Source organism: Orbicella franksi, chromosome 8 (assembly GCF_964199315.1).
Source record: "Orbicella franksi chromosome 8, jaOrbFran1.1, whole genome shotgun sequence".
NCBI lineage: Eukaryota > Metazoa > Cnidaria > Anthozoa > Scleractinia > Merulinidae > Orbicella > Orbicella franksi.
The window spans coordinates 29,146,159-29,168,578 of record NC_138152.1 but is presented as its reverse complement, the minus strand read 5'-3'; the positions used below and the strand labels follow the sequence as shown (position 1 = coordinate 29,168,578).

Here is a 22,420-nt window from a genome sequence, read left to right as displayed (position 1 = left end):
ATAAGCGCCCTCCTCTGAGGTACCAAGAGTAAATAAGCGCCTCGGGCGCTAAATCGAATCATTACGATATTGATCACCGCTACAGTTATCAGCAGTAGTGTACATAGGAGCCGCACTGTCAGAATGTGACTTTATTTATCTTCCTTTTTTTTCAATTTTCATTTGAACTTGGCCACCTAAATATAGGATGCTGATTTATTGCAATGCTTTCAAAAATTTTTACAGGTAATCAAAGGGTTTTCTTTATCGCTCTTTTTGGTTTTGTTTTTTTGTTTTGTTTTTTGTTTTGTTTTTGTTGTGATAAAGTCGCGGTGTAAGTTAAGGGGTTCTTTTCGAATTGTTGCTTCTTTTATGTGAAAATGAAATAGGGCTTAACCTACAAAACGAGTTGTTGGTGCTTCATAGGGGTTCTTTCGAAAATTTCCGCCAAGTACCCCCGTCTCTTCGTAACAAAAGGAAAAGAATTTTTTAATTTTTTTTACCCTTTAAAAACAGGATAAACCCATCAGTGCAAATTGTAGTGTTTTCAAAGGGGTCCTGTAAAGCTTAAAAAGTAAACATAAATCTAAAAACCTAAGCATACATCAGTGAAAAGTACATATAAAAATTACATTTAAAAATTACCTATAAAAACTACCAATAAAAAGGTACGTTGACCTTTTTCCGAAATAAAACTCTGGAATTCATATTTCTGACCTCTAATGGCAAGCTATCTTAAATTGAAGCACCTGAAAAAGAAAAACTTTTACGGCCAAACTCCAGTTTCATTTTGGGTAGTTCAACTGAGGAAAGTCTGTTCCTGGTGTTGAAGTTGTGACTTTTCCACGTGAAAGGCGTACATACATTACCATGTAGGCAGTCAAAAACACAGAGACAAACTTTTCTATTCTTTCACATTGGAGTCTTCCGGTCGTGAACCTCTAAAGCATCTTTTAAAAGTCGCATTCCCCTTGTGCAGTTAAATGCTTAAAGAATAATGGCTCGCTGTTTGTAACAGTCATTAGGTTGTCTGATAGCGATAAACAATGTACGGAAGAGACCGAATCACTCGATAATTCTTCGGAAAATTATCGGATCAATGAGCTCGGTCCGTAGCATACAAGACATTCTTCGGTTAAAAGGGTAGAAAAAAAGGCTCGATTTTCCGCCATGCAAACCATTCTGTAGGCACTAGTCTGCTGGCAGCCGGTTTTTTCTCTAAGGGTCACTAGGACGAGTGTTTAGTCATCGCGAACGCAAAAGGGCGGTATGGCGGTAGCCGAGTAGGGAAAAAGGCGGGACAAGGGCGGTATGGCGGTAGCCGAGTAGGGAAGAAGGCGGGACAAGGGCGGTATGGCGGTAGCCGAGTAGGGAAGAAGGCGGGACAAGGGCGGTATGGCGGTAGCCGAGTAGGGAAGAAGGCGGGACAAGGGCGGTATGGCGGTAGCCGAGTAGGGAAGAAGGCGGGACAAGGGCGGTATGGCGGTAGCCGAGTAGGGAAGAAGGCGGGACAAGGGCGGTATGGCGGTAGCCGAGTAGGGAAGAAGGCGGGACAAGGGCGGTATGGCGGTAGCCGAGTAGGGAAGAAGGCGGGACAAGGGCGGTATGGCGGTAGCCGAGTAGGGAAGAAGGCGGGACAAGGGCGGTATGGCGGTAGCCGAGTAGGGAAGAAGGCGGGACAAGGGCGGTATGGCGGTAGCCGAGTAGGGAAGAAGGCGGGACAAGGGCGGTATGGCGGTAGCCGAGTAGGGAAGAAGGCGGGACAAGGGCGGTATGGCGGTAGCCGAGTAGGGAAGAAGGCGGGACAAGGGCGGTATGGCGGTAGCCGAGTAGGGAAAAAGGCGGGACAAGGGCGGGACAAGGGCGGTATGGCCGAGTAGGGAAGAAAGCGTGCCGCGCTCATGTCTCCTCCCATTCCCCTTTAGCCAAAACGTCTCGCCTTATAACCCCTACTGAATTTAGTGTCTGTAGGAACATGATAAACGATCCACAACAAAAACAAACAGTCAGGTTATTTTGTCCCTTGAAATTTATGGCCAGCCAAAAATCTTCTGGGAGGCCCGCCATCTCGGCCAAATCACATCTCTACAGCGCGGACGGAAGGGGCTGTGCGGGGGGGGGGAGGGGTTGTCAGCCTTCCCCCCACTTTTTCACAGCAATAAAATAAATGAGCAAAGCAAAGGATAATATAATACCACTTGTGACGAATGTTACGCAGCTTGACTTTGCGTTGTTAACGGCAAACTCCGTGTTGGATGTATGTGGACGATATTTCTACAGCGTTTTGGCCATACAACCGTTACCTGCGAACAAGAGATTATCTCTTGTTGCGAATGTGCACGTACGTGCATGTGAATGACGTCAGAGTTTTCCAAGGCCTCTGTTTTGCGCTGTTCCCTTTAAAAAATAAGGATCAGTTTTTAACTGTCTCCTGACTGTGGACGGCGTTTTTGTTGAAGACGATGCTTGGTGTTTGTCGGAAACCGATGAAATGCGCGTTTTCACGATATAGAAAACGCATTAGTGAGGACAGGACCCGAGACTTACCAACCGAGCTAACGATAAAACAAAAAACCAAAAAGCTTAAGATATCAAAAAAAAACTACAAGGAGGTTGATGGGGTGACTGTGCAGACTCGTTGGTATCGAAGATTGCTTGTCGAAAAATGGGTAAAATCAAATTGTCTACACAGCTTCTTTTGTACTCCCTTTCATCAAAAAATACAACACGATATATCTATTTTTTTGTTTATTTATTTATCCTCCAGCGGATAAGCAATGCAAAAAAGAATCTGAGCATCCTTTATTTTAATCTACAGCTAATCAATTTTAACCTTAATCTTTACCCTGCCAATATTATATATTTCCTTTCAAATTACAATCTATGTGTATTTCTTAGTGCCATTTTTTGATCAACTCATCACAAAAAAAAAATTTCATCTCAGTGGAAAAGCTTCTTGGAATATAATGTTTTTTATTGAATTTTATGCCTTTTTATAATCCCAGCAACTGAGGATTCTCACAATAACCAAGCAAGCAAGCAAGCTGACTGAATTCATTCCAAATGCTTCTCAATATATAATTGTCTTCGGCAAAATATACACTACCCGTGACATCTGTAAAAGTAGCAATACTTTTAAATGAATCAACTTGACACAATATTCACAGTATAACGTGAAACTGGCATTGTAGAGCCTTCCTTTCTCCTAAACTTAATGAAAATACTTTATCGATTGATCGGTTGATTAATTGAAGGGTTACTTTACTAATAATAATTCATAAATTGTACAAATTCGTATAAATAATAAATTGGTATAAATTTAGCTTAATCTTTATTTTATTTGATATTTGTGTTTTGTTTTTTATGCTTGTTTGTTTTTCCTTTTGTTTGGTTTGGTTTTTTGGGGTATCCATAAGCTGTAATGATGAGTTCTTTTTTGGGTGTGTCTTCATGCTTGCGTTTTCGACTCCTGCTGAGCTTCAATCCATCCTTTATAGGCCTTGTTTACAAAGAGGAAGGGTTACCCTAGCAGGAGGGTCAAAGATAGCCTGGGTTTAAAAGCAAAATTTTACAGGTAGTGTTAACCTACCACCCGGAACCACTTAATCGCAAACAAAATGGCCGACAAGGGAATAGTTCTGCTTGGTAAGTCGATTCTCCTGTCTGAACTGCTGTTTACCAGTGTTACCAAATGCTGTTATGTTACTTATTATTGCCAGACAACAACAACAAGTTGCAATGTCAAATGCAGCCCTGGTTCAGCCCAGTTGTTTGGCTTGAGCCATGACTCGTTCTAGAAAACCTCGAAATATATAGAATGTATCGCGGAATTTAGAACTGCGTTGTACGCGCTCCGCCATGATGGCCGTTTGTTGTCGACATGCAATGGGTCTAAAAAGTAAGTAAAAAGTTGTCCCGGGTTGGGGAGTTATCCCTAGAAGAGCGTTTACAAGGCAGCTAGGGTAACCCTTGGGCTCACCTAGAGTTACCTTCGACACTGTCGTAAATGGCCAACAATTTGAAAATGACACCATGTTGTTCATTCAACTGAGAGTTAGTTGTTCGTCAGCCAACATTTTACGCTGAAACCAGCCTCTGTCTCCTCCGTCTCCTCTGTCTCTTTTGTCTCGTTTGTCTTTCGTAGTCTAGCTGATCATCTTATAGCACTGCTGTAGTCCGCAGATTACTCCGCATTATTGGGTCGTTGAGAGTTCCTGTGCTGAACGTGTCACAAGTAACTGTACAATGTCGTTTCGCCCGATTTCTTTTAGTTTCTCAGCAAATTGCCGCAGAGTAAGCTGTGGATATTTTGTTTGTAACTGAGTCATCAGCATCTTAGAGGGACTCCCGCCTTCAACACCGAGCTGATCTCGCAAAGAGTTGCGTACTTCGAGAGGAATTTTCTTGAACTTAGAAGCTAACCGTTCGTAGTCGCGTCTGAACCACAATCTTCCATTATCAATCTTTAAGCATATCTCGTCAAACACGTCCAAACGGCTGCTCTCTAGCTCCGCCAAGGTAATATCAACTGTGAGATGCAAAGATAATTAGTCGAGGCATCCTCTCTCTCTTTCTCTTACCGACTGTAATACGTGGAGATCACATCTCGCCGATCAGCCAACAACTTTCAACACCGACACTTTTCTGATCAACCAAAGGGGAAATTTTCAAACCCGTCTGAAACTATTTGGATAATAGTGGATTCTTAAGCGGTTTCTATTGGACTATCTGAACCGCTATCTCTTTAAGATATTTTCGTTCAATTTCGGTTGGAAAATCTACATCTTTACCCCCTCCCTCCCTTTTCCTCTTTGGAATAGGCCTTTCTAGATCTTACCCTTATATCTACTGAAGAAATGACCTCCGTTAAGCAGCAGTACCAGCCTGGTCAAAAGTTATACGGCTTGATTTTAAGTCTTAACAAAGCTTATTCTGATAGGAGACGGCAATTCGAGAGACATCTTTAATTTATTTAAATGTTATTGTCAAAAACAAGCATGCACAGTGGTTGTCTTGACTACCAACAGATTTATGATGTTACTCACCCACGAGGTGTAGTCTCTCTTGTGAGGTAGACGCAGGATGTTGGCGGTTAAAGAGTACAGCACTGGAGGCATTAGTGAAAAAACAATGACATCTGAAGCCAGGTTGGTTGGATTGCCTCATACTGAAAACCGCCAACAGTATCAATATTGCTAAGACTGCAACTAGGAGCGCCACTGCTACCCAAAGTGTTTTGTTTTCAGTGCTTCCTTCCCTTGACTCGGGCCATGTCATGCCTCCACCTGTGTAATCGCTATTTCCCGACCAAAAAGAAGTAGATATCTGGGACACGCGCGACTGCCTCCCTCGTTGAGTGGTCTGTAAGGTCATTGAGATCTTTTGACTTTGCCTGGTTGATAGTCTTCCGTGTGGCGATGTTTTAGAAGCCTTTGTAGGCATATCAGGGCACGGCACTGAACGGGCTTTACACTTGTTCTGATAATGCGCACATTCCCGTGCCATTTCGTCCTTCCCGTCTCCGCAGCATTTCTCACAACGAAAACAATTGAACACAAATGGCAAATGATAATACCCCTCAGCGCATTTATCGTCACACTTAGTGTTTGAGAATAATGTGCAGTTCCTTTTTATCGCCTTTCCTTCCGAACATACAGTACACGCCTTGCAACGCGCTTTCCCGTAATTGTCCGAGTATGTTCTGCCAAGTTGGCAGGAAATGCAGTGAACTGGAGTCCTATATGCAACAGAAGTGCCGCAAGGGACGGAAGGCTCTGATCCCGCGGGACAGTCGGGACATTCTAAACATCTATACCTCCTCCCTGTTGTTGCATTCCAGTGGATTTGTTCAGGCTTGCACGGAAAGTCTGCGACAGCTCCATAAACCTGTTTGGGCAACGAGATAGTTATTCAGTGTCAACTCGACAATTTCACGCTTTATTTTCACTACTGCTTAAGTAGTGTTTCTAACTGCGACTATCAGATCTTCACTCTTTAATCCGCAGTTCAAATATATGAATTTCATATTCATACTCATAAATTGTACTTCTTACACTGCGATGCACTCTAACATAAAGCTATTTAGTATGGTGACTGTAAATCAATCACAACAACTCGATCAGCTCAAAAACATCTCAGGATATAAGTTACTTTTCTATTCGAAGCAAGCAAAAGACGTGTTTTGTAGTAAGATGCGCGTTTTGGTTTAAGACTGGCATAAGGTGAATAATATATTCTGTCTAAGTGCCTCCATAAACAAACTAAAACCGAAAGTGCCATGAATCTTCTTTGGTATTTTTACCACAGTCGTGGAAGCAAGATTAAAAAATAGTGGACAGATACGGCGCCTATTCGAGCGAAACCAGCGCCTGCTTTCCGCGCAATTCTTGAGAACCACAAAGAAAGAGACGGTTGCTTTTAAAAGTACTCTTTGCCGGATGAACAGAAGATGAATGCAATGACTTGGTCAGCATAGGCGCGATAAAAATTCTGTCCGTTGAGCCGAAGTTCTTTAAAAAGGTGAATATGGCTGGCAACTTACATTCGTGCATCAAAATTAACCCTCCCTCAACTTTTCGTTGAGTTTGAACCCTGGGGGCCTCTTGATATGAGCCCGGTCAACCGGGCTGGCTCGGTTTCCGAGATCTCGCCTCACCACTCTTTCCTTCGTAAAAATTTCGATGTGTTTATATGAGAGGCCGGGCTGGCCCGGTTACCGAGATCTCGGTTTTTGCAACCGAGATCTTGGTAACTGGGATGAAAATTTTCCCTTATAAACACTCCAGCTCGGGTGACCGAGACGAGACTTTTTCGACAAAATAGCTTCGCTTTCGCAACATACCGGCCAAAATGTACGTATTTCCACTTCAAAAGTATACGAATTAGTTTTATCAGTGAAGTTACAGGAGTTCACAAAACTACGACAGTCGCGAACGATACAAGTATATACCATTTTGGTTGTGTTTCCTGAATTTCATCCCGGTCGACCGAGCTGAAATTTCCAATATGAACTGACCACAAAATCCGTCCTGGTAACCGAGCCAGCCCGGTTGCCGGGCTCCTATGAAGAGGTCCTTAAAACAAGCCTTTCGTTCGGTGAACCGGATACCAGCCTCACCAAGTCTCGACGTCGTAATATCTTAGTCGCCTCGTAGAGCAAGATTAAGTGTACAGGCTTACGATACATGCATTAGCCAACGGCTATTAAATTTCTAGGAACATTTTTATCCATCCGATCAATGTCGATCGTCATTATTTGTTTCCTGTAATAAATAAATGTGTTACTCTTTTCTACAGGGTTATACTTTTTTCGTCAAACTACGTTCGTATCCGATTCCTGCAGCTAGACGAAAACACCTTTTATAAGTCTGCGTACACTGAAAAGGCCTACAATTGCTTAGAGTTTTTAAGACAAAGTGGTCAATATGTTTCGGCCGTAACTCGTGAAAACTGAAGTGTCCTGTGGATTTTCAAGGTCTTCCTAAAGCTAGATGACCCTTGACTGTACATTATAAATTGGCTTTGAATGTCAGCCTAGATAGTATAGCTTCAAATAATGTACTAAACTGCTTCTGTTTCGTTATTTTCACGGATTGAAAAATAAATAAAGTGGTTAATCGATCAGGTTTCTTTTACGGCTTACGCAATTTCGCCCACATAGCGTCTCGTGCATCTGCACACGCAGTTTCATGTACATAGCGGTTAAATAGCTACATCCCACGCAACCTTGTGACTGCGTTTAATGGAGAATATTTTGATGAGTCACCATGAGTGTAGGTTACACCTTCTGCAGTGGGACCTTTGTAACGCCACATCAACATACATGTGGCATAATCTTTATCACTTTGTCTCACCCGCCATCGTTCGCTTTAATTGTCTTGATCTACAAGATCTATCCAAACTGAACAATTCTGCATTGCATTTTCTTAATCGTTAACACAGTAACGGGGGACCAACGTTTAAAGTGAGGAGAGATTGTGCTTATATATCGAGTGACTTATAGCCTAAGTGTTTTTGTTACACAACACTTTCTCAGTTGTGCTAGTGAAGCATTTTCTGTTAAAAGGACAAACGTGAAAGATCATCATTCATTTGAGCCCTATACTTCATTTCATTGCGTTCATTTAGAATCCCGAAAAATAGCCATGTAACGAACTTTTCGATGTTATGTACTGTATTTGCGAAGATCTCTAACCTAACTGTGATGGTGTCGGCGATAAAATACTACAAACGAAGATTGTAATTCTCAATTGGGTGACTGAGCACGTATGCACAAAAACAAGGGCATTAAAACAATTAATTAAGATATCGCGACTCAAAAGCCTTGTCAAATAACACAATTTAACTTGGAGGTTCCGGCTATTTTTTTCCGTAAACAAGACATGTACATGAGAATACAAACGTTTCTCATCGCTGTAAGATTGATGATGCAAACACAAACCTACTTGCGTAAGCAAATTTACTCAGCGGCAGCAATTAGCTTACTTACAGTTGTATAAACTTAGGAAGTAATCAGAACACAGTCACATTATTCTCCCTTCACAGTTATTCCTTTTCTTCGTCGTTAAATAAAAGATTTAAGCTGTGTACTCACCAAAAAGCAAAACATCATGACTGAGACAGGACTCGATGCTTTTTCCATCGTGGCGGCGCATCTTGACGACGATATACGTGGTTTGCAGAGTAATAGGCTCATTGTCGTCTCGTTGAGATTTCTTTTATACTGCAGAGAAGGAAGATCACAAACTGGTGGTTAGATGTCGACACAGCTGAGTCGAACGAAAAATGCACAAGTAGTCGCCACGGACTTTTGAAACAGGAAAACAGTGTGAACAATTCCTCCAGAATTGGGGCGCAATATTGTGTATTTGCTAATATCATCACCTACCTTACGATGCGTTCCCTTTTTTTGCTCCCTGTCTAGAATTAAGTCAGTAGAATAATGATTATCTACACACTTAAGCATGTACAACGGAGAAAAATAAGTTAATGAAAGAACGAGGAAAAATGATTACTTTACCCCCGATGGTATCAAATATTCGGGGATTCCCCTCGAGGGAGTGTCGCGTCTGACAAAACATGAAACAAACCAGGCGAATGACGAGTTACCCAACAGGAACATCACTGACCTTATAAGGCATAACTTTACACCGTGTTTCTCTGGGGTATAACGTACAGTGCGACCTCCCTTGTAACAATATCAATAATAAAACTCTCTAGAAGATGAGTGATGTTCTTCAGCCCTGTCAAAATTTTACGATTCTGTGATTCCTTTAAGCACCCAGTTAACCCACAGTGTAAGGCCACAACGGTCCAGATCTAAACGACGGTCAGACTCGGATCTAGAAAAAATTGTCCTAATGTGCATTTTCCAGGCTTTTGCGTCTCTAGCACAGGATATTGGCAGTTCCAGTTTCCTGGGGTGATTAGCCTCGCAAATCGGCTGATTCTTTCAAGAACAAAACTGAAAGATTTTCGTTTATTCTGGAAATCATATTTAGTTTTCAAAAATCTAAACGATCCCCATAAAACGGTGGAAACCAATTTAGATGCGCGCCTTCAGATGAAAACGGCACGACGACCATACCTTTATGGCAGGCACATACTACTGGTATAATTTACGTAGGAGAGTAACCCCCGGGATTTTTCTTGACACAAACTGGCCCCGCCAAATCGTTCAAAAACACTGCTATACCACATTTTGTTGCTTTAACGATGTTAGAACACTTAGCCCACCTGGTTTAGCCACGCGCCAACGAGTGTATAACATGTTAATAACATAGAGCGTTTTTAGAGTGAAGAATGATCATCGCAGCAAATTTTCCAGTTTAAGCAATTGGAAAGAAGAAGCCTGAAAAAATCAGGGCTTCAACGGGATTCGAACCCGTGACCTCCGCGATACCGGTGCGATGCTCTACCAACTGAGCTATGAAGCCACATATTGGGAGCGAGGTCAATTAACTGAGTTCATATCTTCCCGTGAGGAAGATGAAGTCAGTTCAAATATGAATTATTTCATATATACTTCACATATAACGTTTTGCCGTGGCTTATTGTGTGCTGGTCTACCCTCTATCACCTTATGTCGTAGCTTAGTAATGATCTTCTTTGCACTTATATTTAACAATTACATTATGAGCTCGAGATTGCTATCGCAGCCCGAATCAGCGATCACGCATAGAAATCGAGAGTGAACTTCCTACTTGTTTCAGTATAAATCTACTAGTCGTTCAAACCAAACAAGTAAATTGTCTAAATCGATCCTGCTTCCAGACACTTCGAAAACGCGAAGAAGCGGCCGCCTTTTTGTTGGCAACCGCTACGGCACTGATTTACAACAGAATAGATAGCGAGTAGCTAACCAATAAGAGAACGGAATTTATGATAGAACGCTAGTAGATTTATATTAAATTACGATAGAAACTTAAGGTCATTATGTGAGTTTTCTTAAGGAATCATACATAGGTCTCGACCATTTCTCTATTTCTCAAGTCAAACTCTATGTTAGTATTTTAGTCATTAGTTATTTTATTTATTAGATTTTATGTATACTATAATGAGGGCCACTAGTTTATCAGTTTTAACTGTAAAGTGTTTTAACCCTCGTTAGATAAAGTTATCTTCTGCTTTTTCCACTTTGCATTGCGCATCCTTACTGCCCATAATTTATGGCGTCATTTAGCGCGCGCTCGTGCACGCACATATTTAAATCATGGCGGATTTGCCTTGATATTGAGCTCTGTCAGTTGAAAAATGGCTATAGCTCACCAACGAGTACGGGGACCCCACCTTTTTTCCACTCATTGTAATCAACTAATCATAAGCTTTGCGAGAGAAGAGTCTGATCTGATTTCCATTGCTGAAAATTGAATAAATAAGGAAATAGCAGATACACTGTGGTCTTTTCTTTTTTGCCGTTTGGCAACCAGGTCAAGAAATTTGGTTCAATTTTTAAATTAATTATTCAGCTTTCTGTCCAAATCAAACTTAAAAATGTTTATTTGTGTCCGACACAATGCATTGAGTGTAGTTTAATGCGTCTTCTCACGAGTCTGGACTCACAAAGTCTTATGACTTGGAATGCGTTCTGGTAATAAGTTTTAAATAATGTCAAAAATGGAGAATTTTCAATGTCTCGCTGCTCCTTAACAAAAAACCAAAGTTTTCACAAATAGGTCTTTTTTCCAGCATTTCGAGCTTCTGCCACCCGTAAAAAGCTGAAAGCAGCTTAGACTAGTGCAACAAACGGATCTTGGGTTTTTGGCTTAATGAGCACTGGCACCTCCCCTTTTTTATTTCAAAATTGAAGTTCTCATATGATAAAAATCCAGCGGACAAAGTTTGAACAAAAACTCTATTGTCACTTTTATTTCAGAGGAATTACCTTAAAAGTGATGCCTGCCCGTGACCTCAAGAACTCGTGCGCAGTCAAGAAGGGCTTTCCGTAAAGGCTGCTTATTTTGTGCGTCTCTGCCTACCAAAGTAGATTTGATTGGTCATGCTCGCTGAATTTATGCATTAGGTTAATCGAATTTCCACATTACCTATTGCTTCCTGTAATCAGCAGAACCGATCAAATGTCCTTATATTTAATTTGAAAGCTGGAGCTCCGACGCATGAGCTTATAAGGAAAATAACCAGCGTAGCATCTCTTTATTTCGAGGGCGCGGTGACTCCGCACTTTCTACACTACGCACTCCGCACTCCGCACTCCGCAACTCCGCACTCCGCACTTCGCACAAGAAGCGACTTTTTAAAACATTTAGCCATAAAAAAACTGCGAAAAAACTTTTCTTAAAAACATCTAAGAAGTTTTTAAAACGGTTAAAAAATACACGACGTTTCGACGTTCTCGGACGTCATTATCAAGTAAAAAAAAAAACAGTATGAATATTCTATAAATGCAAGAAAAACGATAGTTCGTTAAAAAGAAAAGTAACATAAAAATATGCTACAAGCTAAACAAAGAGTTTAGCTCTGATAGAGTCACTCTGAGTGTTAAAGCTAGGCCTCAGTTCTTTGATGAATAGCATTTCGTAAATGAGGCAGTCAAATTTCTCGTGGCACTTCTTGAGAACACGAAATTGACCCCCATTAAGAAGATTTTTGTCACCGTGCACCTCTAAAAGGTGTTTACCGATAGCTGAATACTTGTGTTCGGCAATGCGTTGATGAAGGTGTCGGGCTGTGTAACCAACATAATATGACAGGAGATAATGTGTTGTTTTGGAATTTGTACCTCTTAGGGGAGAAAACAATTTCAAGCCACACCCACAAGGCAAGATCTTGGTATCTCTAACGGGATAAACGAGAGGCGGGTAGCGTATTATTATACAAAGGAATTCCTTCCTTCCTTCCTTTTGATGGGTTCTTCTGATGGGTTCTTTGGAAAATTTCCCGGGTCACTTTTATATGCAGGGGGCCCGATCAAGTGATACACTGGGTGCTTGAGGAATTTTGTTTCGCGTTCTTTTGGACCTTGGAAAAAGATTCCTTCGGCAAAAACAAACAAAACAGTCAGGTAGTTTAGTTTATGCTGGTTAGGATACGTGGCAGTTGCTATAGCCTGGGACACTATTCGCAGGCTTGACAGTTGTACAAGAGAAGTAAGAGACGAACAAAAAGCTCAGTGGGAGATACGTAATGGGTAGCGGGGGAAGAGGGGGCTGAGTAGGAGCGCGGAAGGGACCAACCAAAATTTTGGCGACAATCTGCGATTTGGATATTAAACTACTGCTGGTTTATCAGTTTCTCTGGTTTCTCAATGGCAAAGAAGTATTCACTTAATACAGGTAATTAACACTCTCAGTCACGCATCTTTCAAGTTTGATTCTTTGTTTTCGAGTGATCAAGAAAGAGAGAATATAGACAGGTCTAGTTTTCTGTCAGTCTCTTATTGAGGACCTGACTGAATTTGAGTTGAATTTGAGCTGAATCATATTTGGAAAATTTCCTAAACGCTAATATTAGGTTGCTTGTTATTTCGGTCTGTTTATTACGAATCGGTTAAAACCGTACATAGAAATGTCAATACTGGAATAAACCTGTTGAAGTTGTTGGACTTCGGTAGGTTTGGACAAAAGTCATCATTATCGAGATGAATTATACAGTGGCACCCCGCTATAACGAACCCCGCTATAACGAAGACCCCGTTATAACGAACGACATTTGAAAGCCCGGCAGAATTACAGTAAAATATGTGGAAACGAACCCCGCTAAAACGAAATCCCCGCCATAACAAATAGATTTTGACAGTCCCAACGCACAATTTACCCCGCGATAACGAATGTTTTGTCCGATATTGATGATTTGCCACAGGTGTTACTGTTACTTCTAAATTTTAAAGTTTTAAATTGCAAGTGTTGTTGAAATTTATGTCCTGATCGTCAGCGCGTTACACTTACAGTTTACAGTATCAAATGAATAAAAGTAATGATTTCTACGTGTAGTATTGAATTTTTGGTAATTTTAAATTACCTCGCTGTAACGAACATTTTTTTCGGTACCGTGGCACTTCGTTGTAGCGGGGATTAAATAGGATTAAAATCACAATAATATTACAGTGTTGAATATTTGTATAAAGGACGAATCATTAGAAAAGTGATGGTGTCGGGGTTATGGAGTAGGAAAAAAAACCCAAAAAATTAGAGCAAGGGAAAATGGCAGGAAAAAATTCTCGCAAAGAGAAACCCAAAGAAAATAAATTCATGCAGAAGAAGGGTCGCATTTTGGTATCAAACCAGTCTAATTATAACTCAGCCAAGTTGTTTAAAATATTAACAAATTTTCCGGTGTTCTGTCACTGGATTCCATTTATATAAAACCATTGTGTTTGTTTTGAGTCTCATACTTTTGTCAACTCTTCTATCTCAACTAATCACAACTCATACATTTTGATTATTTCTCAAATTTAAATAGGTCAGTCTTCCTTTTGGACTGACATTTTGGAGCGCAGGGCACTACCGACCCGAGGGGCTGTCCGACAGCCGGAAATACGTCTGCGTTCGCAGGCTACGAATCCGCTCAATTTACCGCAAAAATCCACAATCCATGCGCTTTTAAGGCCAACTCCGTCGATCCGAAAACCTATTCACTCCCCTCATTAAACCTTTGTACTAAATTTGGGGGGCAAACTACAAAGAGCTTGACAACTTTCCCGGCTTGAGCTGTCTTCTTAGACTTCTCCACATCAGGTGGCTAGATAAAATTCTAGACACGGAGGTCCTGTAACGGACCAGCATCCTGTGCACACAACCTCTTACAGAAAGCACAGGCGAAATGGGCTGGCCATGTTGTCTGAATGCCAGACAGCCGACTGCTCGAACGGCTGCTGTATGGAGAACTGTGTCAGAGCTAGCGTTCAGTTGCAAAGAATCCCTCAAAGGCCTTGGCGCAGGCATCAACGTCAACGCTTTGGAGTGCTTTCTCTGGACCGTCCCACCAAGCGAGGGAAAATCATTGCATAGAGGCCCAGAGCAAATGCGCCACGCGCAGGCGAATATGGTAGAAAGCAGATTAAAAAAAATTCGTGCAAAGGGTTGCAGTTGGAAAAAAAAAGTCTTGCACAGTCAAAAGGCCAAAAAAAAAAAAAAGAAAAAAAATCATGCGAGGTTTTCTGATAGTCTGTCCGTAAAAGGGTATATTCGGTACAAAAAAACCTATTACTTTTCCCCTTCAGTGAATTTTTTTTTCTCGTGGTCACCCGTGAGTCGTGATTTGAATAGGCCTTGGTGGATTGTGCTAGCGTAATTTTTGGCATAATTGGAGCAAAAAAGCAGACATTTTTTAACGAGCACTGCCACGGCATAATTAGCAAATTCTAGCACTTTTTGGGGCATAAATTCATAAAATTTAGTAAATATGGTGTATTTTCTACAGAAATAAATTAAATTTAGGTAGTATGTTCTTGCAATGTGTGTCATTGAAGGCATTTTAAAAACGGTTCAGAGATGCGAGCATTTGGACAGCTGATGGCCGAGCCGAGACAAACTGCCATAAAACACAAATAAATTTACAACAACAGTTTATTTGAAAAACATCATAATTTGGTGTCGTTATTGCGCATTTGCGGGCCTCTATGTGCAGAATCTACGTCCTTTTGTGAGCATAATTTCGGAAATCAGGAGCATAATTTGGGAATTCTGGCATAATTTTGGTATAATTTGGCAAATTTTCGATCATTGCTAGTAGCATAATATGCCACTTTTAGGAGCACAATCGGCCAAGGCCTAGATTTGAACCACTTTGGTCCACTTCGTTCACTTCCTCCACTTCCTCCTCATCCTCTCCCTTCCTTCTCCCTTTCCCGCTCCACACCCTTTCTCACCTCGTTATGATTGGCTCATTTGAGAAGCCAAAGATCTTGAGGTATTTAGGGAGTTGTTTGGGAGCTGTCTTGAAAGAGAAAGTACTTCTACACAGTTACATCGAAAGGAATCGGTTCTTTTCTTTTGTTGCAGTCCAAGGTAAGAAGTTTAATGTACAGATGCTCAATTAACGTGAATTGTTTTCAGCCAGCTTTTAGTTTAAGCTTGTTTACGCCTGGTGCGTGTAAATGAGCAATTTAAGCTGAATTCTTGTAGTGAGATCAAGTTGGGCTTGAATTCCTTGAAACAGAAACTTTGAAGTGAAGTTTGTCACCTTATTTATGGCATAAAAGCAGTGAAACAGCGAGCGGTACTTATAAAGCACAAGTGGAAGTTACGTTAACTAAAAGGTAGCTTGTTAAAGTTGAAGCTGTAAAGATTTTGAACGGAGTTGGACGAACGCAGAGCGATCGCTCCATGGAACTGACGATAAGCTAAGGCGTTTGTATTGAAAATGTCCTCAAAATTTAATCATTGTATTCAATAACAGCTTCTTGCAGGCTTTGTTAATATTAATACTGATATTCTTGCTAATTTTATATTGTTTAGCCAAAATATGACAGCTAATAAACTCAAATTGCTTAGCCTAATTATTATGTGATTTCTATCCGATTCCTCCCGTATGTAAAATTACTGGAAGCTTCGTGAATTGATTGTAATTTTTGTTTTCATGTGTTTTCAGATACTTATCAGAAGTAAGAAAGCATCCAAACCATTGTAAGTATCACTGTATACAAATGGAGAAAATGTCAGCAGAGGAGCTGAGGAAGGAGATTTATACAAACAAGGATGGAGAAAGCTGTTTAGATCTGAGTTGGACAGGGCTGTCAAAAGTTCCTGAAGCTGTGTGTCACCTGACTGAATTGAAGGAACTTGACTTGTCAGTTAATTATCTGAAAGAAATACCAACAAGTATTAACAAGCTGAAAAATCTGAAAGAGCTGAGATTAAGCGAGAACCAGTTGAGAGAACTTCCTCACAGTATTTGTGAGTTGAGTAACCTGACCTGGCTTAGAGTGAGTTTCAACCAGTTGTCTGTTCTACCTTCAAACATTAAACATCTCAAGAATCTCCGGAGACTGGACTTGAGGTCTAACCAGTTGACTACATTGCCTGATGAGATTGGTGAACTGAAGGAGCTGGTATGGCTGTATGTGAGTAGCAACAAGCTGACAGTTTTATCATCACACATAAAACATCTCAGTAAACTCCGGACACTGGACTTGAGTGGTAACCAGTTGACTACATTGCCTGATGAGATTGGTGAACTGAAGGAGCTGAGATGGCTGTATGTGAGTAGCAACAAGCTGACAGTTTTATCATCACACATAAAACATCTCAGTAAACTCCGGACACTGGACTTGAGTGGTAACCAGTTGACTACATTGCCTGATGAGATTGGTGAACTGAAGGAGCTGGTAGAACTGCATGTAGCTGGTAATCCTCTAACATTGGAAGAAATGAGAAAGGTTGTGAAGCTACAGAATAAGATGAAGTTTTCCAAAGATGTTAGAGGTAAAGATGTGAAATGCTCATTATTTGTATTTTATTTTATGTCTTGTGAGTGAAATAAATATTGGAACATGTAGTTTAACTTAGAAATTACAAAATTACAAATGTGCTGCTGACATTTTAGTGTATCTTTTAGAAGAAGTATATTTAATATATCTGTGAAGCTTATTTAGATTGTTATTGTGGAAAGTTTAACTTCAACTGCATGATGCAGGCATCCTCGTTACTGTTCATGAGTAGCAAAACATTCTTAAAATAATTGTCAAGGAGTGTAGTTATACTTATTTCGAAGTTTTGTTTCACACTGACTGTATTTAAACGTTAAAACAAGGTTTATAGCTACTTATACAAAGATATTTCGACCGTTTGTCCATTTAGGAGTGTAGTGAATGAAATAAATATTGGAACGTGTACATGTAGGTTAACTTAGAAAGTCATTTGAAATGTGCTGCTGACCATTTGGTGTATCTTTTAGCCGCAGAAGAATTATAGTAAATAATAGCTAATTTAAGATTGTTATTGATGAAAGTTCAATTTTAACTGCATGATTTATATAGGCATCCTTGTTTCTGTTTGTGAGTTTAAAAACATTTGGTAAAATTTTGTCGAGGAGTATGAAAATTTCTTGATGTTGTGGAAATTAAATTTGGTAATTGTACTACCCAAATACTTCTTTCTCCATGCTTGGTTATTAGTATTTGATTCAATAGTTTTTAGTGAAATTGAAGGCCAACCCTAACCAAAAGAGTATCTTACATTAATAATTTCACTATGAACTGTACAGAACGTAAAAATAAATTCAAATTAGCAGAGAATGGAAATACTTTTACTGTATTCATAGTTTCTCTATGTTTTTAAACTTTGAGCTTTCAACTTGGAAATGCAGCTCATTTATGAGTGCAACTTTTACACAATTAATGTTTATATGGAATGTACAAAATGGTTAAAAATGTCCTGTTTTCAAGGTGTGAAATTTCCTTCTTCATTAACACAAAAGTATTAATTTTTTTACCATATTCATGTTATACAGTTTACATTTATCTTACATGTATGAAGCTTTATATAAGAATTATAAACTATACTTTAATTATAATTCTTAATAATTGACAAGAATATTTTCTTGAATTTTTATATTAGATCATGTATTTAAACAAAAAGCAGAAGGACAAAGAGCACAACTGGCTTATGAAAAGGCTCTAAGAGACGGTTTTGTGAATGTTTACCGTGGTCGCATATTACTAATTGGTCAGGATCGTGCTGGTAAAACCAGTCTAAAGAAGAGTCTCTTAGGCCTGCCATTTGACCCTGAAGAACAGAGTACTGAGGGAATTGAAGTACAGGCTTCAACATGTGAAATTGAAGTTGAACAAGTTAAGAACTGGCATTCCACCCATGAGAACAAACCAGGATTGCTAGAGTGTTCTAAAGATTTATCAAGGATAGTTGCTGAGAAATTGTGTGAAAGAAAAGAATTTTGGGCTGACAGAAATGATCCCAGAAGTCATAAGGTTTGAATAAAGTTAAATGTTTAGAGGTACAATGTATATTTAATGCAGATATCTCAAATGTAGCAGAAACAGGTATAACTATCACCTAAGAATTTAAGAGAAAATGCACTTCCTGTTTTGTTTTAGTTTGCAACATGTAACAAACAGTCTGAGCTGATGTCTTTGCTGTGGGTTAGCTTCCATTTTACTCCCTTTGGACTAATGTCAGATCACCTCTCTCAGTTAGATAGTTAATGCTTGCCTGTGAGTGAGTGAACTATAATTAAATATTTGTAGTGAAGGAGCATTTAAATCAGAAGAAATTTCTATCTGAATGCATGATGTGTGGAAGACATGGAACTGTCAGTTGGGGTCTTTTTCTGAGTACCTGTGACTTGCACTTTTAATTGTTATATTCCTGATCATTCTTTTTGTTTGATACTCTATTCTAGATTGAGGAGATTGTAGACTCTGAAATTTCCTTACCATCACCAAAAGTGAAAGCAGTGTCAAAGCAGTCCCATGTTAACAATGGTGAACATTTGCCTGAATGTGGACGTGAAGTTGAGGTGAATGAACCTGAGGTAATGATCAATGTCACTTCACTTCCTGATGATGTCACGAAACATGTTCATGAGTTTCTAAAGTATGTTAGAGGTAAACGTGGCAAAAGTGATATCACCAAAGGAGAATCTGTTGTAAGTATGGATGTGTGGGATTTTGCAGGACAGCAGCTGTACTATGCTTCTCATCCTCTTTTCTTATCGTCACGTGCACTGTATATTTTAGTGCACAATCTCAACAAGCCATTACAAGCCCTAGCTCAGCCGTGTGTTAAACAAGGTACTTGTGACATTCCTCTGAAAAACCCAAACAGTGAAACAAATCTGGAGAATTTGCTATCCTGGCTTGCTACAATTCACAGTATTACACAAGTGAAGGAAGAACCAGATATTGGTGCTGAAAGTAGTCTGCGCTATCTGCGACCTCCGGTACTCATTGTAGGCACACATGCTGACAAACAATCTCCTCAAGATATTGCAGAGATGAAATCAGAAATAAAGAAGAGGATTTCTGGGAAGGAATATAGGAAACATGTGGTCCCACCATTGTTCAGCATTGATAACACAAGCTCACTGATCTGGAATAGGATAAAGAGAGCCTTTTGGCAGGGTCCAAAGGAACAAAAACATCAAACAGGTATTCAAATATTAATGTATGGCTGTGTACAATTGGTTTGTAGTCATAACTATCAAGTTATTTTTACTTTTAACTTGTACTTTAAGTGAACAAATAATGCACAATTTCAGTTACCTATTACATGTATATTGTTTCATGCAGACTGTCACTTGTCTTTAGTAAGCTTTTTGTACATGAGCAAGTCTTCCTTCATTGATAAGTTTTAGTTGCAGTTAGCAAAGTCTTCTTGTTCAAAAACAGTTGTGTGAAAATTAGTTAATATAACTGAGAATTTCTTAATTGTGTTTTTCAATCAAAGCACTCATTGATTTAAGATTAGCGAGCTTGCTTAATACTGTACAATTCCAGTTTATTTCAGTTTTGGAAATCAGACATAGAACATACACCGCTGGCAAGGTCAGCCAGTTAGGAACATTTCAAACCTCAACAATACTCTTGCACACTAAAATATGATTGTCAAAAAGTGACTGAGAAATGTATGTGTTTGACAATTAAATTGCCTTGTATCTACTGAGATTTTATTACAGGTGAGCTACTGTCAGTGGCTTTCAGACTTTTTGATTCCAGTGATTTATCCAATTTCTGCAGTTTCCATGGTGGAAATGAATTTTGACATAGATCAGAGCAGACTGTCTTTCTGGCTTGCTCTCATAAATTTAAACCTATCACAGGGTATCTACATCCACACTGTAAGGATACAGTGTATCTCAATTATGTGTAACCACACTGGATCAGTGTCAAAAGGTATGTTATTTATTTTCAGAGCAAGAAGGGAAGACAGATGATATTCAAGAACTGCGGAACAAAATCATGGAGGTGTTGAGACAGGAGCCATATATGGGGGAGAAGATACCAGTCAGGTAAATAATTATTATTTACTAGATTGTAGCAAATAAAGATTAGAGCAGTGCACTTACATACTTTACGTGTTTGGTCAACTTTGGTGGTGTTCAATAGAAAACTTAAATTTGATGGAATGACAGAAAATGATGTGCAGGTGAAGTTGAACTAGCAATGAATAAATAATAATTATTATAGCCAACAATGGTGACCCGTAAAAGTGTTTCTAATAAAAGTATTGACTTGAACTGGACCAAACATTTTCTAGGAAAGGCATTTTTTTAAACTGTTTGTGAAATGCAAACTTCAATTTCAGATTGCAAACACTTGTAATAAACATTTAGTGAGAAAATAGTATGACATATTAAGGGCCCATTAACCAATTCATGCGCACGCTCATGGACGTTGCTAAGGAAGTGCAATTTTACTTCCGGTTTGACTTATGTCAGCCTGAGTGCGGAAAATAAAAACAACTCATTAACTTGCAAATTCGCTTACATTTTTGATGTTTTTCTTGGTGTTTCACAAAATGCAAAGTAAAAAAAGTACAAGCAAAGACAAAATAAGACAAAGAGAGACCAACAAGAGCAATAAAAGAGAAAACTAACTCCGTGTGACTTTGTCTGATCTTACCAAAGTGTGCTGGTAGTGTAAATTGCACGCACGCTGGTAGGGTAACTTCCAATAAGGTTAAAACATATGAGAAACTAAAACATATGAAATAACTCTGAACTAAGTAAAAAACATAGGCACACAAGGTGTGCAAGAGTTATATTTTGGTGTGAAGTGTTGGAGATAGGAGCATGATTTGGTTAATTTGACATTTTTTTTTGTGGTTGCGATGTTACATCGGTCATGGTAAGATAGCTAAATAGTAAGCCAGAAAATGTTTGACCGAACAAACTACAGTAATTTGACACGTCTCCAGATTAATGTAGATACCATCTTATTTTCTAACAGGCAATTTGATTCGTTCTTTGATACAACCCGCACTGTGATTGGTGTGACACGCGCACATGCATAACTCCCTCACTCACCAATCACATATACCCTTCCAACCCCCAAGAGGAATTTTTGCTCAAAAATACTCAAGTAAATATAGAGACTTTTTTGCATATTATACGAGTTGTAAGTTTACCTTTTTACACAACACAACTTCACCGAAAATAGAAAGAAAGAGAAAAAAGCCTCTGACACGTTGAAAGTCTGATTTAATTAAATTGCACTTTAACTTGGTGCCACGCAGTCTTAAAAGAACATTGGAACAGTTTTCATACTTTTTGCCTTTAAAAATATCGGACTGAAATGAATGTCATCAAATAAAACTATTAAACTGCTACTGCAGAGACGTAAAAACCGTCCAGAAATGAAAGCTTCTTTTTTGTTTAATATCCTGGAAACAATAGCCGATAACTTGTCAGCTCTAATTGAATTTACTTCCATATAAAAAACAAAAGTGTTAAGTTACCATTTGTTACTAAAGATAGCAAACATCTCGTGGGAAAGAGTGGTGACGATTCGTCCGCTCTAATTGAATTTACTCCCTTGTGAAAAACAAGAGTGTCAAATTACACTTTGTAACTAAGAAACAAAAATATCTTGTTATATTTGCGTGCAACAAGAACAAAACAATCGTTACCCACACTTACTATTGTAAACGTTAGAACTGTTTCAAATCTTAGGTCTCGTCCCCTCTAAAACATGTCCTAAGAGCTAGAAGCGACGATGCGTGACCTTGAATTTACTCCTTGTGAAAAACAAAAGTATCAAGTTACCTTAGTAACTAAAAATAAAAATATCTCGTTGCATTTGCATACTACTAACTCACGAACTGTTTCAAACCTCAAGGCTCATCTTGTTCATTTAACTAAAATCCTTAGCCTAACCCACAGAAAATGTCGAAGTAAACCCAATATATGAATACTTCCTCCTCTTTTATAAAAGAATGAATATGGCCGTTCTGAACTTTATCGGGATCAAATCTTCTTACATACCATTTACCTTTACAACAAGAAATTTGATTGACTGTTTATAGTA

At 39.3% G+C, this 22,420-nt stretch overlaps 3 protein-coding genes across 8 annotated transcripts in view; 2 read left to right on the top strand and 1 right to left on the bottom strand.

The window, feature by feature from the left end:
* Positions 1-22,420, top strand: part of LOC145496102 (uncharacterized) — a 492,363-nt gene that overhangs the window by 166,776 nt on the left and 303,167 nt on the right. The gene's annotated exons all lie outside the window — the stretch shown is intronic.
* LOC145496128 (uncharacterized) lies at positions 3,197-9,049 on the bottom strand. The gene is made up of 4 exons (XM_081475767.1): positions 8,867-9,049; positions 8,573-8,701; positions 5,025-5,865; positions 3,197-4,507 (listed from the first exon to the last, which is right to left on the bottom strand). Exons 1-4 carry the CDS (start codon positions 8,942-8,944, stop codon positions 4,173-4,175), a joined length of 1,383 nt encoding a protein of 460 aa, XP_081331893.1. The 5' UTR covers positions 8,945-9,049; the 3' UTR covers positions 3,197-4,172.
* Positions 15,334-22,420, top strand: part of LOC145496109 (uncharacterized) — a 56,187-nt gene continuing 49,100 nt past the window's right edge. Inside the window, exons 1-5 of one of the 2 annotated variants that reach the window (XM_081475742.1) lie at positions 15,334-15,443; positions 16,027-16,859; positions 17,994-18,364; positions 18,796-19,543; positions 20,307-20,403. In XM_081475742.1, coding sequence (XP_081331868.1) covers positions 16,082-16,859; positions 17,994-18,364; positions 18,796-19,543; positions 20,307-20,403 — 1,994 coding nt within the window. In that variant the 5' untranslated portion in view covers positions 15,334-15,443; positions 16,027-16,081. The remainder of the gene's footprint in view (positions 15,444-16,026; positions 16,860-17,993; positions 18,365-18,795; positions 19,544-20,306; positions 20,404-22,420) is intronic. The other variant, XM_081475743.1, reaches the window with a different exon arrangement.